The sequence below is a fragment of the Dromiciops gliroides genome, chromosome 3 (assembly GCF_019393635.1).
Source record: "Dromiciops gliroides isolate mDroGli1 chromosome 3, mDroGli1.pri, whole genome shotgun sequence".
NCBI lineage: Eukaryota > Metazoa > Chordata > Mammalia > Microbiotheria > Microbiotheriidae > Dromiciops > Dromiciops gliroides.
Window position 1 is genome coordinate 544,806,896 of NC_057863.1, and position 24,093 is coordinate 544,830,988.

General features: G+C 38.5%; 1 protein-coding gene across 5 annotated transcripts in view; it reads right to left on the minus strand.

Annotated features, from left to right (window-relative positions):
* Positions 1-24,059, minus strand: part of C2CD3 (C2 domain containing 3 centriole elongation regulator) — a 148,283-nt gene extending 124,224 nt beyond the window's left edge. For 4 of the 5 annotated variants that reach the window (XM_043991362.1, XM_043991360.1, XM_043991361.1 and 1 more), the window contains exons 1-4: positions 23,695-24,059; positions 22,194-22,463; positions 8,703-8,860; positions 2,754-2,971 (exon numbers count right to left, since the gene is read on the minus strand). In XM_043991362.1, coding sequence (XP_043847297.1) covers positions 2,754-2,971; positions 8,703-8,860; positions 22,194-22,463; positions 23,695-23,749 — 701 coding nt within the window. In that variant the 5' untranslated portion in view covers positions 23,750-24,059. Of the gene's footprint in view, positions 1-2,753; positions 2,972-8,702; positions 8,861-22,193; positions 22,464-23,609; positions 23,654-23,694 lie in introns of those variants that run through there. The other variant, XM_043991363.1, reaches the window with a different exon arrangement.
* Positions 24,060-24,093: the final 34 nt, after the last annotated feature.

The following is a 24,093-nucleotide window of genomic DNA, read 5'->3' on the forward strand; positions in this document are numbered from 1 at the left end:
CTGGGCAAGTCACTTAACCCTCAATGCCCTGCAAAAAAACCAAAACCAAAAACAAACAAAAAAAGAACTCATTTATACCTTGTGAGCAGCCAAGCAGTCCAGGCAAAATAGGGAAGTGAAAAAGGTGGCCCAAGAGTGGAGTTTTTAATGTCTAGTTGTCAAGGATGGGTTCAGAGATGGCCAGGACAGGGAAAGAAGGCAAGTAGGAAATAAAAGGGGATATATTTAAAAGTAAAAGTAAACTGTATATAATAGATATATGCAATTTCATATGTAATCTACTTTTTCTCTCCTGTTTTGTATATAGACAGGCTCATTTTATCTGATATTTGTTAAGTTCAGAATAAAAAAAAAAATGGTCAAAGGATATAAACAGGTAGTTTTTTGTTTTGTTTTGGTTTTTTTGCGGGGCAATGGGGGTTGTGACTTGCCCAGGGTCACACAGCTAGTAAGTGTCAAGTGTCTGAGGCCGGATTTGAACTCAGGAACTCCTGAATCCAGGGCGGTGCTTTATCCACTGTGCCACCTAGCTGCTCCCAACAGGTAGTTTTCTAATGAAGAAATCAAAACTATATGTAGTCATATGAAAAAATGCTTTAAATTATTATTGATTTGAGAAATGCAAATTAAAACAACTTTGAGACAACAGCTTACACCTCAGATTGTCTAAAATGATAGAAGGGGGGGCCTGGCATTCTGACTCTTTCTCTTTCCTGGGGACTCTGGAGGAGAGCAGAGCTAGGAATGCTCTCTTCCTTTAATAGATAGAGGAATGTAGGCCTTTCTCTCTCTCTTTACAAAATTCTTATTCTCCTTAATAAATGCTTAAAAGTCTAACTCTTGCTAAAGCTTATAATTTATTGGAGACCACTCATTAGATATTTTAGACAGTATAGCCAGAATTTTAGCCCTTACACATGTACTGCCATACTAATAAGCTTACACAAAAATAGAAATTAAAGGATAAGATAAATATGAAATAATATTTGATGCTCAAGGCAACGGGAAGCATTGGAGTTTGCTGAATAGAGGAGTGATAGGGTTAGACTTGCTTTTTAGGAAAATCACATTGGTAGCGATATGGAAAGGATAGTTTACAGCAGAGAAACCATTTAGGAGATTACTGCAACATTTCATGTAAGAGATGATGAGGGTCTAAGATAAGATGGTGGCTGTGTGAGTGGAGACAAAGGGTTACGGATATATGAGAGATGCTTTTGTAGGGGAAAATACCAACATTTGGCAAATGATTTGATATGCGGAGTGAGTGAAAGTGAGGGATTGAGAATAGCACCAAAGCTGTAAATGTGTGATAGTGTCCTTGATAGAAATAGGGATAACTGGAAGTAGAGTACATTTGGGTTGGGGGGGGGGGACGACTATGAAGGATAATGTTAAATGTTGGGGGGGAAAGCAAGGCTTATTCATTAGCCAGTGTCCCAGAGTACAGAGATTGCTGCTAAGTAATGCCAACCACAGACATAAAATGATTGGGAATAGGGGAAAGGTGCTGAGGAAGGAGGCTAGGGAATTAAGGAATTTGTATGAGAGCACCAAGAAAGAAGATTAATTCCACTTGGAAGTACTAATTAGCTATTTGGATCATGGACATGCTAATACTGGAGCTGAACCTTGAACAGGAGAAAGAGGAAAATATATTCAAGGCTTAAGGGAAGGCCTGAGTTCAGGGAAAGGTGAGGAGTTCAGTTTGGTTGGAATGCAGAGTCTATGACTAGGAATAACAGAAGCTCAGTTTGGAAAACTGGGTGAGCACAAGATTGTGGAGGGATTCGAAAGTCAGTCTAAAGGGTTTAGAATTTATTTGGGAGACAATGTGAAGCCACTGAAATCTGGTGGAGAGGAGAGGAGAGATCAGAGCTGCCCTCTAAGATGACCCTGATATTAAAGAAATGCAAATAAAGCAATTCTGAGGTTCTACCTCACCCCTATCAGATTGGTGAAGTTGCCCGAGGGGAAAATGACACATTGTTGGACAAGTTGAAGGAAAACAGGAACCATACTGTGCTGCTGGTGGAGCTCTTAATTGGTTCAGACATTCTGCAAAGCAATTTGGAACTCTGTCCCCAAAGTTACTAAACTATGTATACTCTTAGACCCAGCAATACTACTACTAGGTTTACACCCCAAAAAAGAACAATGAAAGGATTCAAATGTACAAAAATATTTATAGCAGCTCTTTTTGTGATGGCAAAGACCTAGAAAATAAGAAGACATCTATCTAATAGGGAGTGGCTGAACAAACAATGGTGTACAAATGTAACAGAATATCATTATTTGTTTTGCTTAACTATGTTTTCTTTTTGTTTTTCCCCAATGGGGTTAGAAGAAGAGAAAATAAGGTTTTTATTAATTGAAACAAATTAAAAAGAAGAATGGTAACATGTACAGGATGGAATACAGGAGACCAATAAGTCCATGGCCTAGGGTGGTAGCTATGGCAATGAATCAGAGAAAAGGAAGAAGGAAGAATCAAAGATTCTGAGCATAAGAACCTGGGTGACTAAGGACAAGAGTGGTACTGTACCATCAACAGAAAGAGGGAAGTCAGGTTTCATTAAAAGCAAAACAAAAACTTCCCTTATTTTTTTCATATCAATAGCTAAACTATTACTGCCTCTCTCCTTTCTTGCCCTCTGCACCAAATTATAAACGAAAAGCAGAAATGGTGAGGATATTAGGAAAGGAGAAGACAGTTTATAGAGAATGTGACATGTATTACAGATGGCAATTACCTGGGAGTGGTAGCTCTACTACTTGTTAATGACTCTTTCCCACCAGTGTTGGTCACAGGAAGTCTATGAGACCGTGTCATCCCAGAAAGCTGAGGTTTGCTGGGTTCAACATTTTCTCTGAATCCCTGATCCAGCAACAGTGCATCTCCACTCATGTCAGTGGTGAAAGAGCTACAGTTGTCAAAAGTTGCTGACAAAGGTTCTAATGCAAGCAATATCTGGGGAAAAACAAACAAAATTATAACTTATCCATGATTTTATCAGTATAGGTAATCAATTAATCAATGATTTATTAAGCACTTGTAAGTCAGTGAGTCAAAAAGCATTCATTGAGCACCTACTATGTGTCAGGCACTGTGCTAAAAGATGGGGATACAAAGAAAGTCAAAAGGCCAATTCCTCTCAAAAAATTCCGTTTAGAGGGGAAACAACATGCAATAAACTATTTACAAAAAATAAAGAATAAAATGGAGAAAATTAACAGAAGGAAGACACTAGCATTAAGGGAGAATCACGAAAGGTTTCTTGCAAAAGGTGGGGTTTTTAGCTGAGACTTGAAGGAAACCAGGATGGGAAGAAGATGTTTATGAAGAGAGGAAGGCACAGGAGACAGAGAGTAAAAATGCAGAGGAAGGAGATGGAGGGACTAGGATAAAGAACAGCAATTAAGACTGCATAGTACATGTAGGGAAGTAAGGTGTAGGAAAACCCAAAAGGTTGGAAGGGGCCAAGTTACTACTTACTTTGAATGTCAGAGGATTTTATATCTGATCTTAGGCAGTAATTGGAGTCTACTAAACTGAAGTGGCAACTTGGTCAGATCTGAACTAGATCAATTTGATAGCTAAGTTGAGGAGAGACTGAAGTGGAGAGAGATTTGGGGGAGGCAGAACTACCAGTAGGTTATTGCAATAGTCGAAGTGTGAGGACCTGCAGAAGAGTGGTGACAGTGTCAAAGGAGAAAAGGGACGTACATGAGCAATTTATTAAATGTATTATATGAGAAATAATACTGAGGTAGATTCAACAAGACTTGGAAACAGATTCAATATGGGGACTATGAATGAGGAGACAAGTTTGACACCCAGGCTGTGAACATGAGTGACTGAGAAGACAATGACCTCAACAGTAATAAGAAAATCAGGAAGAAGGAAAGGACTGGGAGAAAAGATAATGATTTCAATGTTGGACATGTTGAGTTTCAGATGTCTGAGGGACAATCAGTTCAAGATGTCCAATAGGCATGTGGAGATGCTTATTGACTGACTGATTGTAATGCTTATTGATAGACTGATTAAGATAGAAGATTAGAGGTCAGGAGAGAGGTTAGGGCTGGATAAGAAGATATGAGAACCATCTGCATAGATGATAATTGAATCCATGGGAGCTAATAAGTTCACCAAGCAGAAAAGTATGGAGGCAGAAGAGAACAGAAGCGAGGACAGCCCTGTGGGATACCCACAGTTAGTGAACATATTGATGAAGCTCCAACAAAAACCAAAAAGGAACAGTGAGAAGGTAGGAAGAGAAGCAGGAAAGATCACTCACAAAAATCTAGAGAGAAAAGAGTATCAAGGAGATGATTCACAGTGTCAAAAGCTGCAGAGAAATAAAAAAGAACAAAGTCTGAGAAAAGGCTATTGGATTTAGCAATTAAGAGATTGCTGGTGACTTTGGAGACAGCATTTTCAGTGGAATGCTGCAGTTGGAAACCAGAGTGAGGAGAGGGAAAAAAGAAGAAGTTGAAGTGTTTATGATGTTGGGCACTATGGATACAAAGACAAAAATGTGAGAATCTGTGTCCTTAAGGAGATGATAACCTATAAAGGAGACAATATATTTAAACATGTACAAATACATAAAAAGACCAAGGTAATTTCTTTTGGGGGGAAGGGATCAGTGGCCTGTGGGACATGGAGAAACCTTATGGACACTGGAGAATGTAATGGGCAGAAGTAAGGAGGAAGTTCATGAGAGGAATAAGCAGCACAGAGATAGCAGGTGGACTGCTGAGAACACAGTAGAAGCATGTTGACATTTCCTTTTGGATTTCTAGAAACATTAAGAAATAGTATTTTGGGACAGCTAGGTGGTGCAGTAGATAAAGCACCAGCCCTGGATTCAGGAGGACCTGAGTTCAAATCCAGCCTCAGACACTTGACACTTACTAGCTGTGTGACCCTGGGCAAGTCACTTAACCCTCACTGCTCCCCCCCAACCCCCCAACCAAAAAAAAAAAAGTATTTCTCTAGTCTAAAACCCTTTACCAGATGTCCTAGCATGAAGATGATTAAGGACAAAAGGCCCTTCTCAGGGAAAAGGACTGAGGGTGGCAATCAAAATCTAGAATGAAAAACAATGCAGTCTTGTAGAGAACACTGCCTTCTCCACCCCTGAAGTGAGTGGGCTCTAGACTCTCTAAGGACAGTTTCTCCTCTTTCTCCATCCCCAGCAGCCAGACTTTTATGAAAGGCCCTTCTCTATTGAAGAAGGATTATACTGATAGTAGAAGCAGGGAGAAGATCCTTTTCAATCGTGGAGTATTCAAGGAAGGAAATAGTGACTATTCTGGAATGTTAACCCTAATCTGTATTTGTTAATTTTTTTTCCTTATTAAAGATTCCTATAGATGTTATATCAAATTATTTTTGGGTACAGAAACTTGTTCAAGAGAATTGGGGGAGAGGAAACAATGACAATTTATGCATCTCTTTCTTTTTAGGCTGGAAATACTTAGATATTAAATTAATATTAAATTAGATAAAGTGGTTTCTAGCACGTATATGCCTAAAACATAGAAGACAGCATCAATATTTTTTCTTTGACACATTACCAAGGAGGGGCAAAGCCCATCAGCTCTGCACTCCCAGGGATCATCAGCCTAATCTTCTAACCTTGAGCAAAGTTCCTTCAGGGTTCTATTCCTGTTTCCACATCTGTAAAATGAGGGGATTAGACTAGATGACCTCTAAGGTCTTTCCAAGCAAAAATATCCTGCTTCACACAAAGACAAATTAGAATATCACTATCCCCCAATTTTCTCCTCCCTTCTAGCCTTTGCATATTTGTGAAAGCTATTTCCCATATGGATATTCTTCTAATTTCTTCTTCTCACTTTGAGACCCAGCTCAAATGCAGCATCTTCCATGAAACCTGCCCTAATTCCCTCACCTAAAAATGCTTTTCTCTCAGCACTTTCTCAGGTTCTATGATCTGCTCTCATTACCTTATGCCTCATATTATAATATACTTTATATTGTACTTAAAGGAAGGATCACAGGCACATAGGAGGGATTAAGGGACATAGATATGTAAAAGGGCACCTGTGATTCATCAGCATAGGCTTTCCTTTTACACTACTGTGGATCTCAGCCCCATCACACCTAAGAAAAATGGTCTTTAAGCACAGTGCTTTGTATGTACTAAGAATTTGATAAACATGTGATGAATTGGCTAAAGATCCTTTGATAAGCCTCTTTCTCTGTTTTCCTGGTTTGGTTCTTGAATTACAGACAGGCAGGCTTCTCTTGTGTCTACATTCTAAGGCTTTCTTCAACCCGTTTAGGGTATTCCAGGCTTGTCCCTCCTGCTGTGACTTTTACAAAAGCAGAATCACCTCCAAGCTATGGCAAAGCATCAGAGGAGATCTTAAATGAAAAGAAATGTTTTTAAAAAAACAAAGAAAAAGTAAATGAAATAGTAGCAAAGAGCTTAGAACATGATTTTGGAAAACAAGCTATGTAAATAAATGCAGAAAAGGAAAATGCACATATTAATAAAATGTTCAGTTCTGAAGAGGAATTATTAAATTATTCATGGAAACTAAAATAGTAATGCATGGTTTAAGAAACAAAAAGGGAAGACTGCAGTTAGAAGCTGTAAAATGTATAGGAAGATCAACAGATTAATTTGTGAAGAGACAGTACAAAGAAACCAATTCAATAAAACATTTCTGGGTTTTAGTGAGTAAAACTGTGATTTTGGACTACTCCAAGTCTCTTATAGCTATACTAATTAAGAGTTTTCTATACAGATAAATGAAAAAATGAAGGAAATGCTTTGTGTTACTTTAGTGTTACAGCTTGACATCCTGGAGCCTCAAGAAAAAACCTCTGAAAGGACTCCCTTGTAATAACTACATGTAAAGCTATGACCACTTCCAGCCCCCAGATCCCAATAAAGATATCTGAATGGCATTTACAGCTCCTTTGGGGATAGGGACCAGAGCCACTTTGCAGGGGTAGCAAGGGAAATACTGAGTGTTTTAGTGAAATGTAAGCTCAATATAAGTCTACGGTGTCATGTGACAGCAAAAACACTAAGGCAGACTAAAGCAGAGGTGTCAAACACATGGTCCATTGGTCCTCTGCAGTCCATAATACTCTTGAGTGTATCCAGAACCAGATTAAAATGTGACTGGGAAATATTTAACAAAATAAGCAAAACATGAAAACCAGTATATTTTAAAACTAAGTCAATATGCAGCCCAGAAGAACGCTTATGGACAGCTTAGTGGACCCTGATTCTATTTTAGTGTGACACCACTGGTCTAGGGCAAGAAAAGTTTTATTTCCACTCTTGACTTTCTAGGTCACACTTTAATCTAAAGTATTACTGTCAAGCTCAAGCACATCCAGAGAAGAATAACCAGCATTGTGAAAGGGATTCAAAACAATGCTCCTCAAGGATCAGCTGAAAAAGGGGGACACCTCAAAAAGACTTTGGTTCAGCACTTAGCACAGTGCCTGGCACATAGTAGGTACTTAATAAATCTTGACTGAGTGATCAGGGAAAACACAACTGCTGTTTTCAAGTATTTGAAGAGTTAGCATGTAGAAGAAAGATGAAGAGCAGCTTTATTTTGTTTCAAAGGGGAGAATTAGAAGCAACAGAAGTTGCAGACACAAAGATTTTCACAGAATCACAAAACTTAAAAGTTGAAAGGACCAAGGGGACATTATCTAGCCCAAACTATACAAAATAATTTTTTAAAAATCCTCTCTACAACCTCCATGACAAATAATCGAATCTTTGCTTGAAAAAGAAAAAGTTCACTATCCAAAGGAGCTCATTCTACTTCTGGAGAATGAAGTGCTAGTTAGATAACATCAAGCCTCAATTTTCAAGACCCTCTGTATCTTTCACTTCTGCCCACTTGTCCCTAGTCCCCCAAAGTCTTACCTATTTAAGTCACATATCTACTTGGAATTTCATATAGTATATGGTATAGACAAACTAGTCTAAACTTAAATTCTGCCAAATTGCTTTCTAGTTTTACCAGAAGTTTTTGTCAAATAGCAAATTCTTACTCTAGTAGTTGTCTGGGTTTGTTGTTGGGTCTTGCTTTCTTGTTTGCCTCATGAATCCCACTGATCAACTTTTCCATGATTTAACCAAAAGTAAAGAGTTTTGAAATACCTAGTAGTGCTAGGTTTCAGAATCATTCTCTGTCTCTGTCTGTCTGTCTCTCTCATAATGTCCCCTTTGGATTCCTGACCTTTTGTTCCTCTGAATGAATTTAAATATTTTTTCCCATAATAAAATACCACCCTTCTGTTATTTTTCTCTACTGAATTTCTTGAATATTTTGGGGGGTTGGGGGCATGGCAATGAGAGTCAAGTGACTTGCCCAGGGTTACACAGCTAGTGTCAAGTGTCTGAGGCCGAATTTGAACTCAGGTCCTCCTGAATTCAGGGCTGATGCTTTATCCACTGAGCCACCTCGCTGCCCCACATTTTTCTTTTTGGTGAGGCAACTGGGGTCAAGTGACTTGCCCAGGGTCACACAGCTAGTAAGTGTCAAGTGTCTGAGGCTGGATTTGAACTCGGGTCCTCCTGACTCCAGGGCCAGTGCTCTATCCACTGCACCATCTAGCCGTCCCCCACATTTTTTTTAATAAGAGAATTCACTCTGTGGAATAGAAATATAAATAACAGAAATACTGTTACCTGGATCTCTCCAAGCTTCTTGGATGTTGGTGAGACAATTGTAAAAAATCCACTGATTGGATAAGTTGGAGACAACTTCGACAATCCACTGATTTGGGCTCTCCCCACAGGGAGGTGATCAGGTTTGGTAATTACTTCCAGGACAAGGGCAGCCATATCTAATAGCAAACAAAGATACTTTATTGAGAGATTTTCCTCCCAGAGATTATTATGGATAGGATTTCTTTTGGGGGGAAGGGAAAGAACAGACAATGTTGAATAAAGGGAGGACAACCCAGTAAAATATTCTTTATTATTATAGCTATTGTTACTAGTGTTTTTTGAAGAAAATAATTTCTTTAACTCAAAGAAGTTCTTCTTTAATTTTCTTGAGGTTGCTTCTCCAATTTCCCACTGTACCACACATTATCATGCCCACTCATAAATTCTGAAGATAGAGGTCAGTGGCTAATCTTAGAAAAGACCACCTTCACAATCTCTTTGTATCTGACCACTGCTTCTTTCAGTTGGAAGATTCATATTTCAATTTCATTATTTTCCTGTGGTGAAGAAATCACTAATCTTAGAATCAGAAGAGGTAGGCTTGAACTCTAGCTTTCATAATTACTATTTATAATAACAATAATAATTGTCGCAGGGAACCCTTTCTAGAATACTGGTTGTAAAAAGAGGTATAAAACACTAACTTGAAAGGATGGCAGGGTCAGATAATAATAACAAATAATGGTAATAATTTCTTAAATTTCTATAGCACGTTAAGGTTTGCAAAATTATACATTTATCTCATCCAGTCCTAACAACAATGATAATAAGCAGCTAGGTGGCTCATTGAATAGAGCATTAGACTTCGAGTCTGAAAGACTCAAGTTCAAATTTGAACTGTGTGTACCTCCCTCTCAGGGGGCAGTGTGAGAATAAAATGAATTAACATCTGTAAAGTATACTGTATTTATATAACTCTTTAGCGTTTGCCAAGCATTTTACAAATGTTAATTCATTTAATCTTCATAACAATCCAAAGAGGTATGTGCTATTTATTATCACCCCCATTTTGCACAAGGACAAAGGCAAACCTCTGTTACTCTGTAAGTAACTTGTTTAGGGTCACATAAGTCTGAGACTGAATTTGAACTCAGACCTTCCTGATTCCAGATCCAGTGCTCTATCTTCTATGCCACCTAGCTACCTTTATGACTCTGAGCTAGTCACTTAACTTAAAATGGGGATAGTACTTGTACTACCTATCTTGTAAGGCTATAGTGAGAAAAATGCTTGGTAAACTTTAAAGCAGCTAGGTGGCATAGTGGAAAGAGTGCCAGGTGTGAAGTTAGGAAGACCTGAGTTCAAATCCAGCTTCAGACACTTGATGGATGACCTTGGGCAAGCCACTTAACCTTGCTTGCCTCGATTTCCTCACCTGTAAAATGATCTGGAGAAGGAAATGGCAAATCATTCCATTATCTTTGCTAAGAAAACCCCAAATGGGGTAATGAAATGTAGTCATGACTGAAAACAAAGAAGTATAAAGCACAATATACATGCAAGTTATTTTATAAATTCGGAGTTGCACATAATACGTACATTTCATGTTCATATATGTATTTTGCATTTTTCTGCTAAGGAATATTGAAACTCTTTATAACTGTTCAATTAGATTTGAATGCTTATGACTTGTACGCACTCTCTACTTTGGCAATGTGGTCTTTACTATCCTGAGAATTTGCCATACTCACACCTGCCTTCTTGAATCATAGAAGGAAACAAATAAGTATCTATTAAGTGCCTACTATGTTTCAGGAATTCTATTAAGTACTTTACAAATAATACTTTATTTGATCCTCACAACAACCCCGAGAAGTAGGTGCCTTCATGACTGTTCCTTCTCACCAGTATCTAAAATTCCCTCCATGAATGCAGAAGAAAACCCATGTTTCTACTGATGACAGTGTTCTATCTAGCATGGGTGAAGGCGAAGGCCATAGCTGAAAACCTGGCCCAGGGCATGAGCGTCACTCTTCTCTGCTGTCAGACCATCCTTAATATCAAATCAAGTCAGCTGCCTCTGTGACTGGCTCATATACTATGTTTCTCTGTTCCTTCTCAACACTGACAGGAAAGAGAGATATCTCAAACCAAGGTTCCTTCCTCAGGCTCAGGCTCTTCCTATGTTCCTTGGAACATAGATTCATGGAAGGAATGAAGAGAGCTCAGATGGACGAGTTCAACTGCCTCCTTTTATATTCGTTTGTTTATAGTGAAATTATTTTATTCTACTTTTTAAAATAAGTTAGTCTTTATTTTTTCTATCAGCCCACGTCCATTAAAAGAAAAAGAGGTTAAAATAAGTAAAATAAATAAAATGCCTTCCACTCTTCCACAAAATCATGTAATTATAGAAGTGGAGAGTTAGAAGGGCCTTAGGTAGTCAACTAGTTCAATTCATATACAAAGGAATCTCCACTACAACACACTCCAAAAGTTACCATTCAGCCTCTGTCTGAAGACTTCTAGGCAGTATGAGGCCGGCGACTTTGCAGGGCCCTTCTTCATTTAAATCCAATTCATTCCAAGTCCTGACATCACCTTCCCAATGTCATGGTCCTCTTCCAGAACGAAGGACAAACAGCAACAAGACCTCTAGCAAAGAGGAACCTATCACATCTCAAAAGGCAAGACATTCCGCTTCTGGACACAACTCAAATTGTCTGGAACTTCTTCCAGAACTTAAGTCAAACTGCACCCATTACTCCTAGTTCTGCCTTCTGGGGACAAACAGAACAAGTCTAATCTCTCCTTCACATAATTAAGGTCTTCCTTCAACCAAACCTCATTGGACATGGATTCAAAGCCCTTTGTCCTGGTTGCCTTCCACTAAAAACTCTCCAGCTTCTCAATATCTGAAATCACAATCCCCATAGAGTACAGTAGGATTATTTCTTATTGTTTCATGGAGTCACTGGCTTCTATTTCATCTATTATAATTTTCAACAGGGTGGCTAGGTGGTGCAGTAGATAAAGTACCAAGCCTGGAGTCAGGAAGAACTGAGTTCAAATTCAGCCTCAGACACTTGTTAGCTGTGTGACCCCGGAAAGTTACATAACCTTGTTTGCTTCAGTTTCCTCATCTGTAAAAGTGAGCTGGAGAAAGAAATAGGAGAGCATTCCAGTATCTTCGCCAAGAAGACCCCAAATGGGGTAATGAAGAGTCAGACACAATTAAATAACAAATAATTTTCAGAAGCTTGTCAATTTAATCTAAATGAAATGGATGAATATCTACAAAAATATAAATTACCCAGATCAACAGCAGAAGAAATAAAAAATATTTAAATAACCCAATTTTAGAATAAGAAATTGAACAATCCATCAATGAACTTCCTAAGAAAAAATCCCCAGGATAAGATGGATTCACAAGCAAATTCTACCAAACATTTAAAGAACAATTAATTCCAATACTATATAAATTATTTGAAAAAATAAGTGAAGGAGTCCTACCAAATTCCTATTATGAGACAAATATGGTGCTGATGCCCAAACCAGGAAGAGCCAAAACAGAGAAAGACAATTGTAGACCAATCTCACTAATGAATACTGATGCAAAAATTTTAAATAAAATGTTAGTAAAAACATTACAATAATATATCACAAGGATCATACACTATGACCAGGTGGGATTTATACCAGGTGTGGTAAAAATTATTTGGGGTAAAGATTAATATTCCCATTTTTTAGCTAACTAATTTGGGAGGGGCCACACCTGGCCCACCCCAAGATTACGAAGGCAGTTTTTTAAAGGACCTCCCCTTTTGGGAGAGGGGTCATTGAACACTCCCAGAAGGTAGGTGAGATACTTCCAATACTCGAGCTGGCTTCTTTCTTTCAGCTGGGGCCCTTTAGTTGGTGGCATGTGAGCAACTTTAGACTGACATGGGTAAGTTACTTATGGGAAACCCTAAATTCCTTTGAACTAGCTTAATTGGGAATGGTCTGGGATTGCACAGGTTAATTTTAGAGTTAAGAATATCTATCTGTATCTCCATTTTCCTATCTCCTTATCTTTGATTTTTTATTAGTTTCACCTTTGTTGTTTAATTAATTCCCAAGTAATAAAATCTGATCCTTTTGTGAACTAAAGCCTAGAGGCTCCTTTCTTATTGGCCTGGGAGAAATATCTAAAAAAGGGCTGTTCAGAGGGGAGGTTTAAACTTAAAAGGTCCCTCATATTTCCAGGACCCCAATATCAAGGCTAGTCACCCAAATAACGCTCCATATATCAAATTTTGGCCCTCACACAGGAAAGCAGGACTGGTTCAATATTAGGAAAACTATCAGCATAATTGACCATATCAATAACAAAACCAACAGAAATCATATGAGTATCTCAACAGATGCAGAAAAGGCCTTTAACAAAATACAGCAGCTATTCCTATTAAAAACACCAGGGAGCATAGGAATAAAAGGAGCTTACCTTAGAATGATAAGCACTATTTACTTAAAACTATCAGCAAGTATAATCTGTAATGGATAAGCTAGAAGCCTTCCCAATACAATCAGGGGCGAAGCAAGGATGCCCATTATCACCTCTATTATTTAATATTGTACTAGAAATGTTAGCTATAGCAATAAGAAAAAGAAATTAAAGGAATTAGAATAGGTAATGAGGGAACAAAACTATCACTCTGCAGATAATATGATGTTATACTTAGAAAAATCCTTGAGAATGAATGAAAAAAATTACTTGAAATTATTAACTTTAGCAAAGTTGCAGGATACAAAATAAACCCACATAAATTATCAGTATTTCTGTATGTTACCAACAAAGTCCAGCAACAACAGATGGAAAGAGAAACTCTATTTAAAATAACTGTGGACAATATAAAATACTTGGAAGTCTACCTGCCAAGAAGAAACACAGGAACTATATGACCAGAAATACAAAATGCTTTTCACACAAATAAACACATATCTAAATAATTGGAAAAATATTCATTGCTCATGGGTAGGCAGAGCCAATATAATAAAAATGACAATCCTACCTAAGTTCATTTATTTATTTATTTAGTACTACACCAATCAAACTATCAAAAAATATTTTATAGATATAGAAAAAATAATAACAAAGTTAATTTGGAAAAACAAAAGTTCAAGGATATCATGGGAATCAATGAAAAAAATACAAAAGAAGATGGTCCAGCAGTACCAGACCTCCAACTGTATTATAAAGTGGTAATTATCAAAACGATCTGGTACTGGCTAAGAAATAGAGAGATGGATCAGTGGAATAGAATAGGCACAAATCACACTATAGTAATCTAGTATATGATAAACCCAAAGATCCAAACTTTTGGAACAAACACTCATTATTTGACAAAAACTGCTGGGAAAACTGGAAAACAGTATGGTAGAAACTAGGTATAGACCAACATCTCACACTGTATTAAGGTCAAAATGGGAGCAAGTTTCCTCATTAGAATTATTTCCTTTTGTATCTTTAGAATTTCATTCCAGTTCATTTCTCTTCCCTTCTGAGTTGATTTGATCTGAAGTATTTTTAGTCCATGTCATCCTATCTAACTTTTCTCTCCACCTGCTTTCTCAAAATCTAAGGTGCACATCAAATTATGTCCAATCTTCTTTTTCTAGTCTATCTAAATACTAACTACTTATCCTTCAAGGATCAGCTTATGTCCTACTTATCCCATGAATCCTATCCTGACTAGATTTTTCTATACAATCACAGAAAGTTAGAACTTGACCAGACCACTGAGACTATCTGTTTGACATTCTTCAGTATAAAGCTGGAGAAAACAATGCCAAGACAGTATCTGGGGAACTAACTTTTCAAGGACATGCACTGATTTAATAGCAAAGCTGGGACTAGAATCCTGGTTTCATGGTTTCTAGTTCTGTATTCTTTTTACTACTTCAGATAACTGTGTCAAAGTTACCTTGGAAGACATTCTTTAGTGGAGTACTTTAGAGATCTGTACTTGGTGCTATGCTTTTTCATTTTAACAGTTGGTTAAAAGCATAGAGGGCAGTTAACAAACTAGAAGCCAAAACATTATTTGTTTTGTTTTTTTGTTTTTTGGTGAGGCAACTGGGGTTAAGTGACTTGCCCAGGGTCACACAGCTAGTAAGTGTCAAGTGTCTGAGGCTGGATTTGAACTCAGGTCCTCTTGAATCCAGGGCCAGTGCTCTATCCAAAAGCCAAAACATTATGACAAGCTAAAACACTGAGTCAAATATAATAGTCTTACACATAGGTTCCAAAAAAAAAAAATTAAAAATTTCAAGTACAACGTAGGGAAGCGCTGCTAATATCAATTAATCTATAAAAGATCTGAGGATTTTAGTAGAATGCAAGCCCAATAATAGTTAATAGTGTGATATGGCAGCTAAAAAAAACCTAATTCAGTCTTAAGCTGCCTTAGGAAAGATAACATCCAGTAATAAAGAGGTAACTACTATACTATGCCCTGCTCAGACCACAAATGGAGTACTGTGTTCAATTCTGGGAACTACATTTTAGGAAAAACAGTAAACTAAGCAGCGTCCAAAGTAGGATGAACTGGACATTGAGAGGCTTTGAGATCATATGAGAGGTGATTCAAGAAACTGGGGATGTTTGACCTAGCAAAGAAAAGAGTAGGGAAAGTATAATAGCCAACTAGAAGGGCTATTATGAGGGAGAAGGATTAAGTTTGCCTGATTGGTCTTACAGTAGAATTAGGGAGCAAGGAGTATAAATTTCAGTGAGGCAAATTTAGGGTTCAAGTAAGGAAAAACTTCATAATAAGAGAAATTCAAAATGGAATGAAATGTTTAAGGAGACAGTGCATATTTGCTCTCTTCTAATTCTTCAAGCAGTAGCTGAATACTAGTTGGGTATATTACCAAGGGTATTCCTCAGGTGTTTATTGGACACTAGATGGCCTCCAAGGGTTGTTCTAACTCTGAGGTTTTTTCTTTCAATCATTCAACCAATGTTTACTAGGCACTTTTTCTACAATAATAATATGCTAGACATGCAGGAAATAATAGAAAGATAAATCAGATAGGGTTAGTGGCTTCAAAGAGCTTATTACCCAATAAAGGATATGACACATACACACAAATACAATATAAATCACATGACAAAAATACAGAATAAGCTATTCTATGAGATCAGATGAGGCTGTGGGCATAGGGAGCCAAGGGAAGGTGAGTGGAGCTCATGCCAGTCATAGTAGGTGGCATTTACACTAGGGCTTAAAAGATAATTAGGATTCTATCCCACTTACAATCATGGATTTAAGGCCATCTAGTTCAGCTTCTCGTTTATAGATGAGGAAACCAAGGTCCAGAGAAATGATTCAATTTGACCAAGCTCACATAGGTAGTGACAAGAGGAATTTCAACTTTGGTCCTCTGAATCTTGAGCCAGTACCCTTTCCAGAATCCCATAGACTCTCTAAATTTTTAGACCTTTCTACTTGTTAGGAAATTTTGCTTACATACAAGTGAAATGAGCTTCCCTGCAACTTCTACCCATAATTTCCACAAGAGCAAGGCTATCAGCTGCTTCTGGACATAATGTCTCTTAAAGCAGTCCAAGATCACATCCCTTTTCTTGGTTACCATATCCCCCTATTGATTCATGTTGGGCTTGCAGGTCACTAAACCTCAAGATCAGGGGGTCTGGACCTTTCTTTGTATTATAGACTGCCTTGGCAGGCTGCTAAAGCCTATGGACACAATCTCAAAATAAATTTTTTTAAATGATGGTAAGAGGGTCACAAAACTCGTCAAAAGGGGATTACAAGGGTCTCTTTGTTGGCACTAGAGATAGGACTCTGTTGCATTTCCTATACTTGGACCCAGATCACTGTCTTGGGTCTCAGTCTCAGGGCAAGGAGGAGCACTACTAGCATACCAGAGTTTGTGACCACAGGGGAGCAGGGACGCTGGTCACAGTTCCAGGATGGAAAAAAGTGCTTGTGGTTGCTCACAGACCAGTGTGCAGTACAAGACAGTAGTAAACATAACTCTCCTTAGATCATAATACCTTGGAAAAATAAAAAAACTTATAGCTTTCCAGAATTACCTCTGGAAATAGCTGCACAAAAAACCTGAAGCTTGGGAACAGGGCCTCCCCACTCCATTCCAGAAGCAGTGCTTCATTTAAGCATAGAGTTAAAAGTTAAGAAATAGACCAGAAAATGAGCAAATAGCAGAAAAAGATCCTGACTATAGAAAGTTATTATGGTGACAAGGAAAATCAAAACAAAACCTCAGAAAAAGACAATAAAATCAAAACTCCTACATCCAAAGCCACAAAGCAAAATATGAATTGTCCCCAGGCCATGGAAGAGCCCAAAAAGGATTTTTAAAAATCAAGTAAAAGAGGTAGAGGAAAAATTGGGAAGAGAAATGAGAATAATGTAAGAAAACCATAAAAAAAAGAGTCGACAGCCTGGTAAAGGAAGCACAAAAAGATACTGAATTCCTTAAAAAACAAAATAGGCAAAATGGTAAAAGAAGCACAAAAATCCAATGAAGAGAAGAATGCCTTCAAAAGCTGAGTTGGCCAAATGGAAAAAGAGACACAAAAATCCACTGAAGAAAAGAACTCCTTAAAAAGTAGAATTGGCCAAATGGAAAAAGAGGTACAAAAGTTCACCAAAGAAAATAATTCCTTAAAAATTAGAACTGGGCAACGAGAAGCTAATGACTTTATGAAACACTATAAATGAATTTATGAAACACAATAAAACAAAGTCAAAAGAACAAAAAAATAGAATGTGAAATATCTCATTGGAAAAACAACTGACCTGGAAAATAGATCCAGGAAAGATAAATTTAAAATTATTGGATTATCTGAAAGCCATGATTAAAACAAACAAACAAAAAAGGACCTAGACATTATCTTTCAAGAAATTATCAAGGGGGGCAGCTAGGTGGCGCAGTGGATAAAGCACCGGCCCTGGATTCAGAAGGACCAGAGTTCAAATCTGGTTTTAGACACTTGACACGTACTAGCTGTGTGACCCTGGGCAAGTCACTTAACTCCCATTGCCCCACAATAATAATAATAAAATTATCAAGGAAAACTGCTCTGATATTCTAAAAACAGAAATAGAATAGAAAAATAGAAATTGAAAGAATTTGCAGATCACCTCCTGAAAGAGATCCCAAAATGAAAACTTCCAAGAATATTATAGCTAAATTCCAGAGCTCCCAGGTCAAGAAGAAAATATTGCAAACACCCAAAAAGAAACAATTCAAATATCACTGAGCCACAGTCAGGATAACACAAGATTTAGCAGTTTCTACATTAAAGGATCAGAGGGGTTGGACTATATTCCAGAAGACAATCATCTATCCAACAAAACTGAATATAATGCTTCAGGAAAAAAAATGGACATCCAATAAAATAGAGAACTTTCAAGGATTCTTGAAGAAAGGGCCAGAGCTGACTAGAAAATATGACTTTCAAATACAATACTCAAAAGAAGTATAAAAAGGTAAACAGGAAAGAGAAATTATAAGGGATTCAACAAGGTTAAACTGTTTGCATTCCTACATGGGAAAATGATACTCATAATTCCTAAAAACTTTCTCATAGAAGGAGTATACAAAGACAGAGAGGAAAGACATGAATTGAATATGATAGGATGATTATCTGAAAAAATAAAATTAAGAAATGAGAAATAAGAAAGCATTGGGAGAAGGGTAAAGGGAAAGGTAGAATAGAGTAAATTATCTAATATAAAAGAGGTTCGAAAGAGATTGTACAGTGGAGGAAAGATGAGGGAAGTAGTGGGGAGAGGGGAGCAAGTGAACTTTAATCTCATCAGAATTGGCTCAAGGAGGGACTAACATATACGCTCAGTTGGATATAGAAATCTATTTTACCATATGGAAAAGTAGGAGAAGAAGGAGATAAAAGAAGGGCGAAGAGGATTCTGATAGAATACAGGACAGATTGGGGGAGGTAAAAGTCAGAAGCAAAACACTTTTGAGAAAGGACAGGGTGAAAGGAGAGAGAAAGGATAAACGGGGAAAATGGCGGGGGGGGGTAAAGATAGTAATCATTACTGTGAGAATAATTTATAGCAAGTTTCTCTGATAAAGGCCTCATTTCTCAAATACATAGAAAACTGAGTCAATTTTGTAGATATGAGAGCCATTCCTCAGTTGATAAATGGTCAAAGTATACAAACAGGCAGTTTTCAGACAAAGTAATCAAAGTTATCTAAAGTTATATGAAAAAATATTCTAAATAGTTATTTATTAGAGAAATGAAAATTAAAACAACCACATACATCAGATTGGCTGATATGACAAAAAAGGAAAATGATAAATGTTGGACAGGATATGGGAAAATTAAAACTCTAATACACTGTTGGTGAAGTAGTATACTGATTCAACTATTTTGGAGAGCATTTTGGAACTACAGTACACTATAAAACAATGCATACCATTTGACCCAGCAATACCATTATTAGGTTTGTAACCCAGAGAGATATACTGTACAAAAATATTTATAGCAGCTTTTAGTAGTGGCAAAGAATTGAAAATTGAGGGGATGCCCATCAATTGGGGAATGGCTGAACACGTTATATATGATTATGATGGAATACTATTGTGCTATATGAAATAACTAGCAGGATGCTCTCAGAAAAACCTAGCAAGACTTAAATGAACTGTTGCAAAGTGAAATGAGCAAAACCAGGAGAACATTGTACATAGTAACAGCAATCCTGTATGATGATCTACTGTGAATAACTTAGCTATTCTCAGCAATACAATGCTCTAAGACAATTCTGAAGAACATATGATGAAAGGTACTGTCCATCTCCAGAGAAAGAATTTGGTGGAGCCTGAAAGCAGGTTGAAGATACTTTTTCTTTATTTTTGGTGGAAGTGTTTTGTCTGTGTTTTCTTTCACAGCATGAATTACATGGAAATATGTTTTGCTTTACTGCACATGTATAACCTATGAAAGGTTGCTTGCTTTCTCAGTGGGGGGGGGCGGGAGAGAAGTGAAGGAGAGAATTTGGAACTCAACATTTGAAAAGGAGAATGTTAGAATTGTTTTTACATGTAATTGCAGAAAAAATAAAATATTAAATTGGAAAAAATAATTTAAGGTAATGCTAAATTTCAGTTAAAAATTAGTGATAGATTAGGAATAAAAAGAAGAAACTTTGCTAATACCAAGTATACCATGTCTATGGCATTGCTGATTTTACAGTGTAGTGACACTGTAAAAAAGGAAATAGTTTGGCATGACCTACTGTCAGTAAAGACATGACAGCTTTTAATAACCAATAAATCTCTTTAAAAATTACACCTTTAAGCCTATAATTTGAAGACTCCATCCTCTTCCCCTAATGAGGCAGTGTGTAGACTAATGAATAGAGAACAGGCTTCCAGAGTAAGGAAGTTCTAGGTTCAAGTTCCAACTTGAACACAAAGTAGTATCCCCTGGGCAAGGTTCAGCACAAACCTCTCAGCACTCGAGAAAACTCTCCAAGACAGTAAATTGCTAAGGAAGTGTTGACCTGCATTGGCAGAGCAAATACTAGTAGTGCTACTAATGTGGTGCTATACTACTATAGGCCTGCCTACTACACTAATGATATCACAGGTCAAGACCAAAAATAGGGTATGAGTCCATAGAATAATATTTCCTCTCCTTCCTCCATCAAGTCACAAACAAGCAGCTCAAAAATCCCAGCCAGACCCTGCCTCTATAACCTCTTCTGTTTACCCTGCTCTCAGTGCACTGAAGTCCAAGTTTATCTGGGGAAACTCAGTTTCTTCTGCACCTTTCTCAACAAGCTTTTTTTTTTTTTTTTTGGTGAGGCAACTGGGATTAAGTGACTTTCCCAGGGTCACACAGATAGTTAGTGTCAAGTGTCTGAGGCCAGATTTGAACTCAGGTCCTCCTGAATCCAGGGCCCATGCTTTATCCACTATACCACCTAGCTGCCCCTCTGCACCTTTCTCAACAGCTGCAGACCAAGGAATCCAGACAGATCACTGATTAAAATAACCTGGGGCACCATGCACAGCTCTAGTATCAGGAAGGAGAATTAAAATACTCTAAGTCCAAAATAACATGGATCCATTCAAGCTGGAAATTCTTTATTAGAACACATCTTAGAGCTAAATTGCTCATCTTTGCAATGTTAGGGTGGATTAAATAACCTCTGAAGTTCCTTTCTGCTCTAACACTCTATGATTCTATGATAACCTTACAATGGTAAGAATCCGTGTTCTGGGCCAACATCCTCATTTTATAGAAGAGAAAACTGAGGTCCCCAGCAGACTTGCCCATAGTCATACAGATTAAGGAATAACATTTGATAGTACAATAGGAATTAGCCAAATTGTTGTTGACCCACCAAATACATAGCACAGTTATGTATTTTCTGTCACTATGATCTTTTCCTGTTTTAGCACGCAAGAGAGGAAGACCATGTAGGCACACATCTTTGTGTCAGGGAGATAGATAAGCTAAGATTCACAAACTCAAGTTAGGGACAAAAATACTCTTCAAATTTCAGGGGTGAGTTTCCCCCTACTGTTTCCCCACCACTCAAACGTGTTTGATTAAAGGCTTAAACTCAATGAAAAATACTTCATCGGATCTAGGGAAAGTACTCCATAAAGCAGCACAGATCATCACAAGCCCTACACATTTTCACCTGATGCTTGTTTGTCTATGTCTTTCCTCAAATCCTTCTTCCATAATGGATCTGCCCAATGGTTTAGAAGTCTACTTCTAGATTTATGACTTTTTCATGAGTATTGTCAAGGGCTAAAATTCTAGCTAAACTGTCTAAAATATCTAATGAGTGGTCGCCAATAAATTATAAGCGTTAGCAAGAGTTAGGCTTATAAGCATTTATTAAGGAGAATAAGAATTTGGTAAAGAGAGAGAAAGGCCTAGATTCCTATCTATTAAAGGGAGAGCACATTTCTAGCTCCGCTCTCCACCAGAGTCCAAAGGAAAGAGAGCGAGACTGAGCGCCAGTCTCTTCCTTCCTCCTCCCACTAGCTCGCGGCACTTCCTGACGCCAAAGAAAAGACTCCTGGTCTTGCCCTCAAAGACCTTCGCTTCTTGGGAGGAACTCTTCTACAGTAAGTCTCCAGCAGGTGGCGTCATCCCAATCGTTACAGTATCAATGCAGCACTCAGGCTATTCCCTCTCATCCCTCACTCTCACTACATGATCAGACCACCTCCTTTTCCAATAAGTCATGTCTTTGACGATATTGTTTACACCGTTTCTGTTATACCTTCACAATGGTAGGTCTATATATAATAAATTTTGAGGTCTATTTGTAACCACCATACATTCTTCCATTGCCCCTTATCTCAAGAGAATTACATTCCAGTAAAGAGATATACATTTAAAGATATAACAATAAGCAAATGTATAAAACAAATTGCCATGGTGAACTCCTGAGAGGGCAAGTTTGGATGATATAAGCATACCTGTTAGATAAGAAGTAAACTGCTTTGGTCCACAACGAATAGCATAACGGGTTGTTGTTCTCACAGTTTTTTGTTCAATTAGGGAGGCATCCCTGGGACAAAATATAGTTCCATCTGATGTCTCCCCCCACCATCTCACTCGGATGAGAACAGGAGTTGGGGGCTTCACAACCATCCAGAGTATTTTACTAATGGTTAGTCTCAGAAAACATCGCAGCTGACCTTCAACCAGAGGTGGTAGACTTGTGGATGGTGAAATATCACTCAGACCTGTGGAAAAGGACAGGAACGATAAATCAGATTTTGGAGTAGGTAGGCAAAAAAGATACTATTTGTAACAACAGGAGAACCTTAATAGCTGCCAACAACTGCCTTGATATAGTGAAAAGAACACTGCATTTTAGAGTCAGAAGATCTGTTTTCATGCTTCAACTTCACCACTGGGGTAAGCCATTGAATTTCCTCTTTGACCCATAATCTATGCACTTTGAGGGAATTAGGTAAGATGATTTCTTGGGTTCCTTCCAGCATTAACATAGGAACACTGGTGGAAGTTGTGGAGAGACAGATATGGGTTCAATGTAAAAACAAAACAAACCTTTATGAAAATTAGAGCTATCCCAAAGTGAACCAGGCTGCCCAACAGGGGAAGGAGTTTTTCATCACTGGAGGAAGTCAAGTGAAAGCCAGATAACTACTTGTTGGGTATGATATAGCGGGGAATTCTTATTCAGGTATTAGATAACTTCTGAGGTTCCTACCAACTCTGTAGAGTTGTGATTCTGTAAAGGACTTTACGGTACCAAACCTGATAACTTCCATTTTAAATAGTATTCAAATCCCCTCTCAGAATGACATTTGCAGATTCCATAATTTATTTTTACACTCTCTGGGCTTTTCTAGTGTCAAATCCAATAACCATTTACTGATTTTCAATTGTGTGCCGAAGATACAATAAATACAAAACAACCCTTGTGTAGACTACTGGGGGGAGATACAACATCTGCACAGATAGGTGAATTTTGACAGGCAGGGGAGGTGACAGAACAGGACATCACAGACACTGAAGACTTTCTTCCCTGCATCCTCAAATGGTCATCTGTACACCCATACCCTCAGACTCTTTTTTCCCCTACCCCACCCCACCTTCTCTTCCTCTCCCACCTTCCCTCTCTCTCTCTCTAGATAAGGATGAGATTCTCTCTCTAGATTTTTTTGGGGTGCTACGTTCCCTGATCTACCCCGTGATTCTGAGGCACTTTTTCTACCTGTTCAAGTCTTTCCCATTTTGCCCTCCCTCCCCACGCCACCCTCGGCTGTCCATCCGGGTCCCCCCTTCTTCCCTGGAAGCCCCTGCATCCTTTCCTTTCCTGGGTCCCTTTCCTTCCAACCTCTCCAAAAGCACCCCCGACTTACACTCCCTACCCCAGTCTCCCCTTACGACCCTGGTTCCACGCTCTCCTCAGGGCTGCTCCCCACCTGGACCGCCCCCTGGGGCTACCTTTCTTCTTGCGGCTGCGTCCACCCCCAGCTCCCGGACCCTTCCGCTGTTTCATGGCGTTGGGGTGCTTTCAGTCCCTGAGGCTCTGGAGCCGGAGCCGCGGGCTGCCCAACAGCCCCTCACACTCCGCCAGGGCAGCTGTAGCGTCCCGCCAAGGTTCACCCAGCCTCTCCGCGCGCGCGTTTCCTCGCAACCGCCGCCTCCGCAGGGCCTCCTGGGAAACTCAGGGAAGCCACAGGCCGCCGCCTTCAACAATAATCTTAGCTCCCCAGGGCGGGTAAGGAAGGCGCGTTAGGGCTGTTTCTTCCCAGAAAAACTACAAAGCCCAGGATGCATTGCTAGCTGCTCTCCTGGTAACGAAACCCCTACGCCTTCAGCCCCGCTCGCTTTCCGATGCGC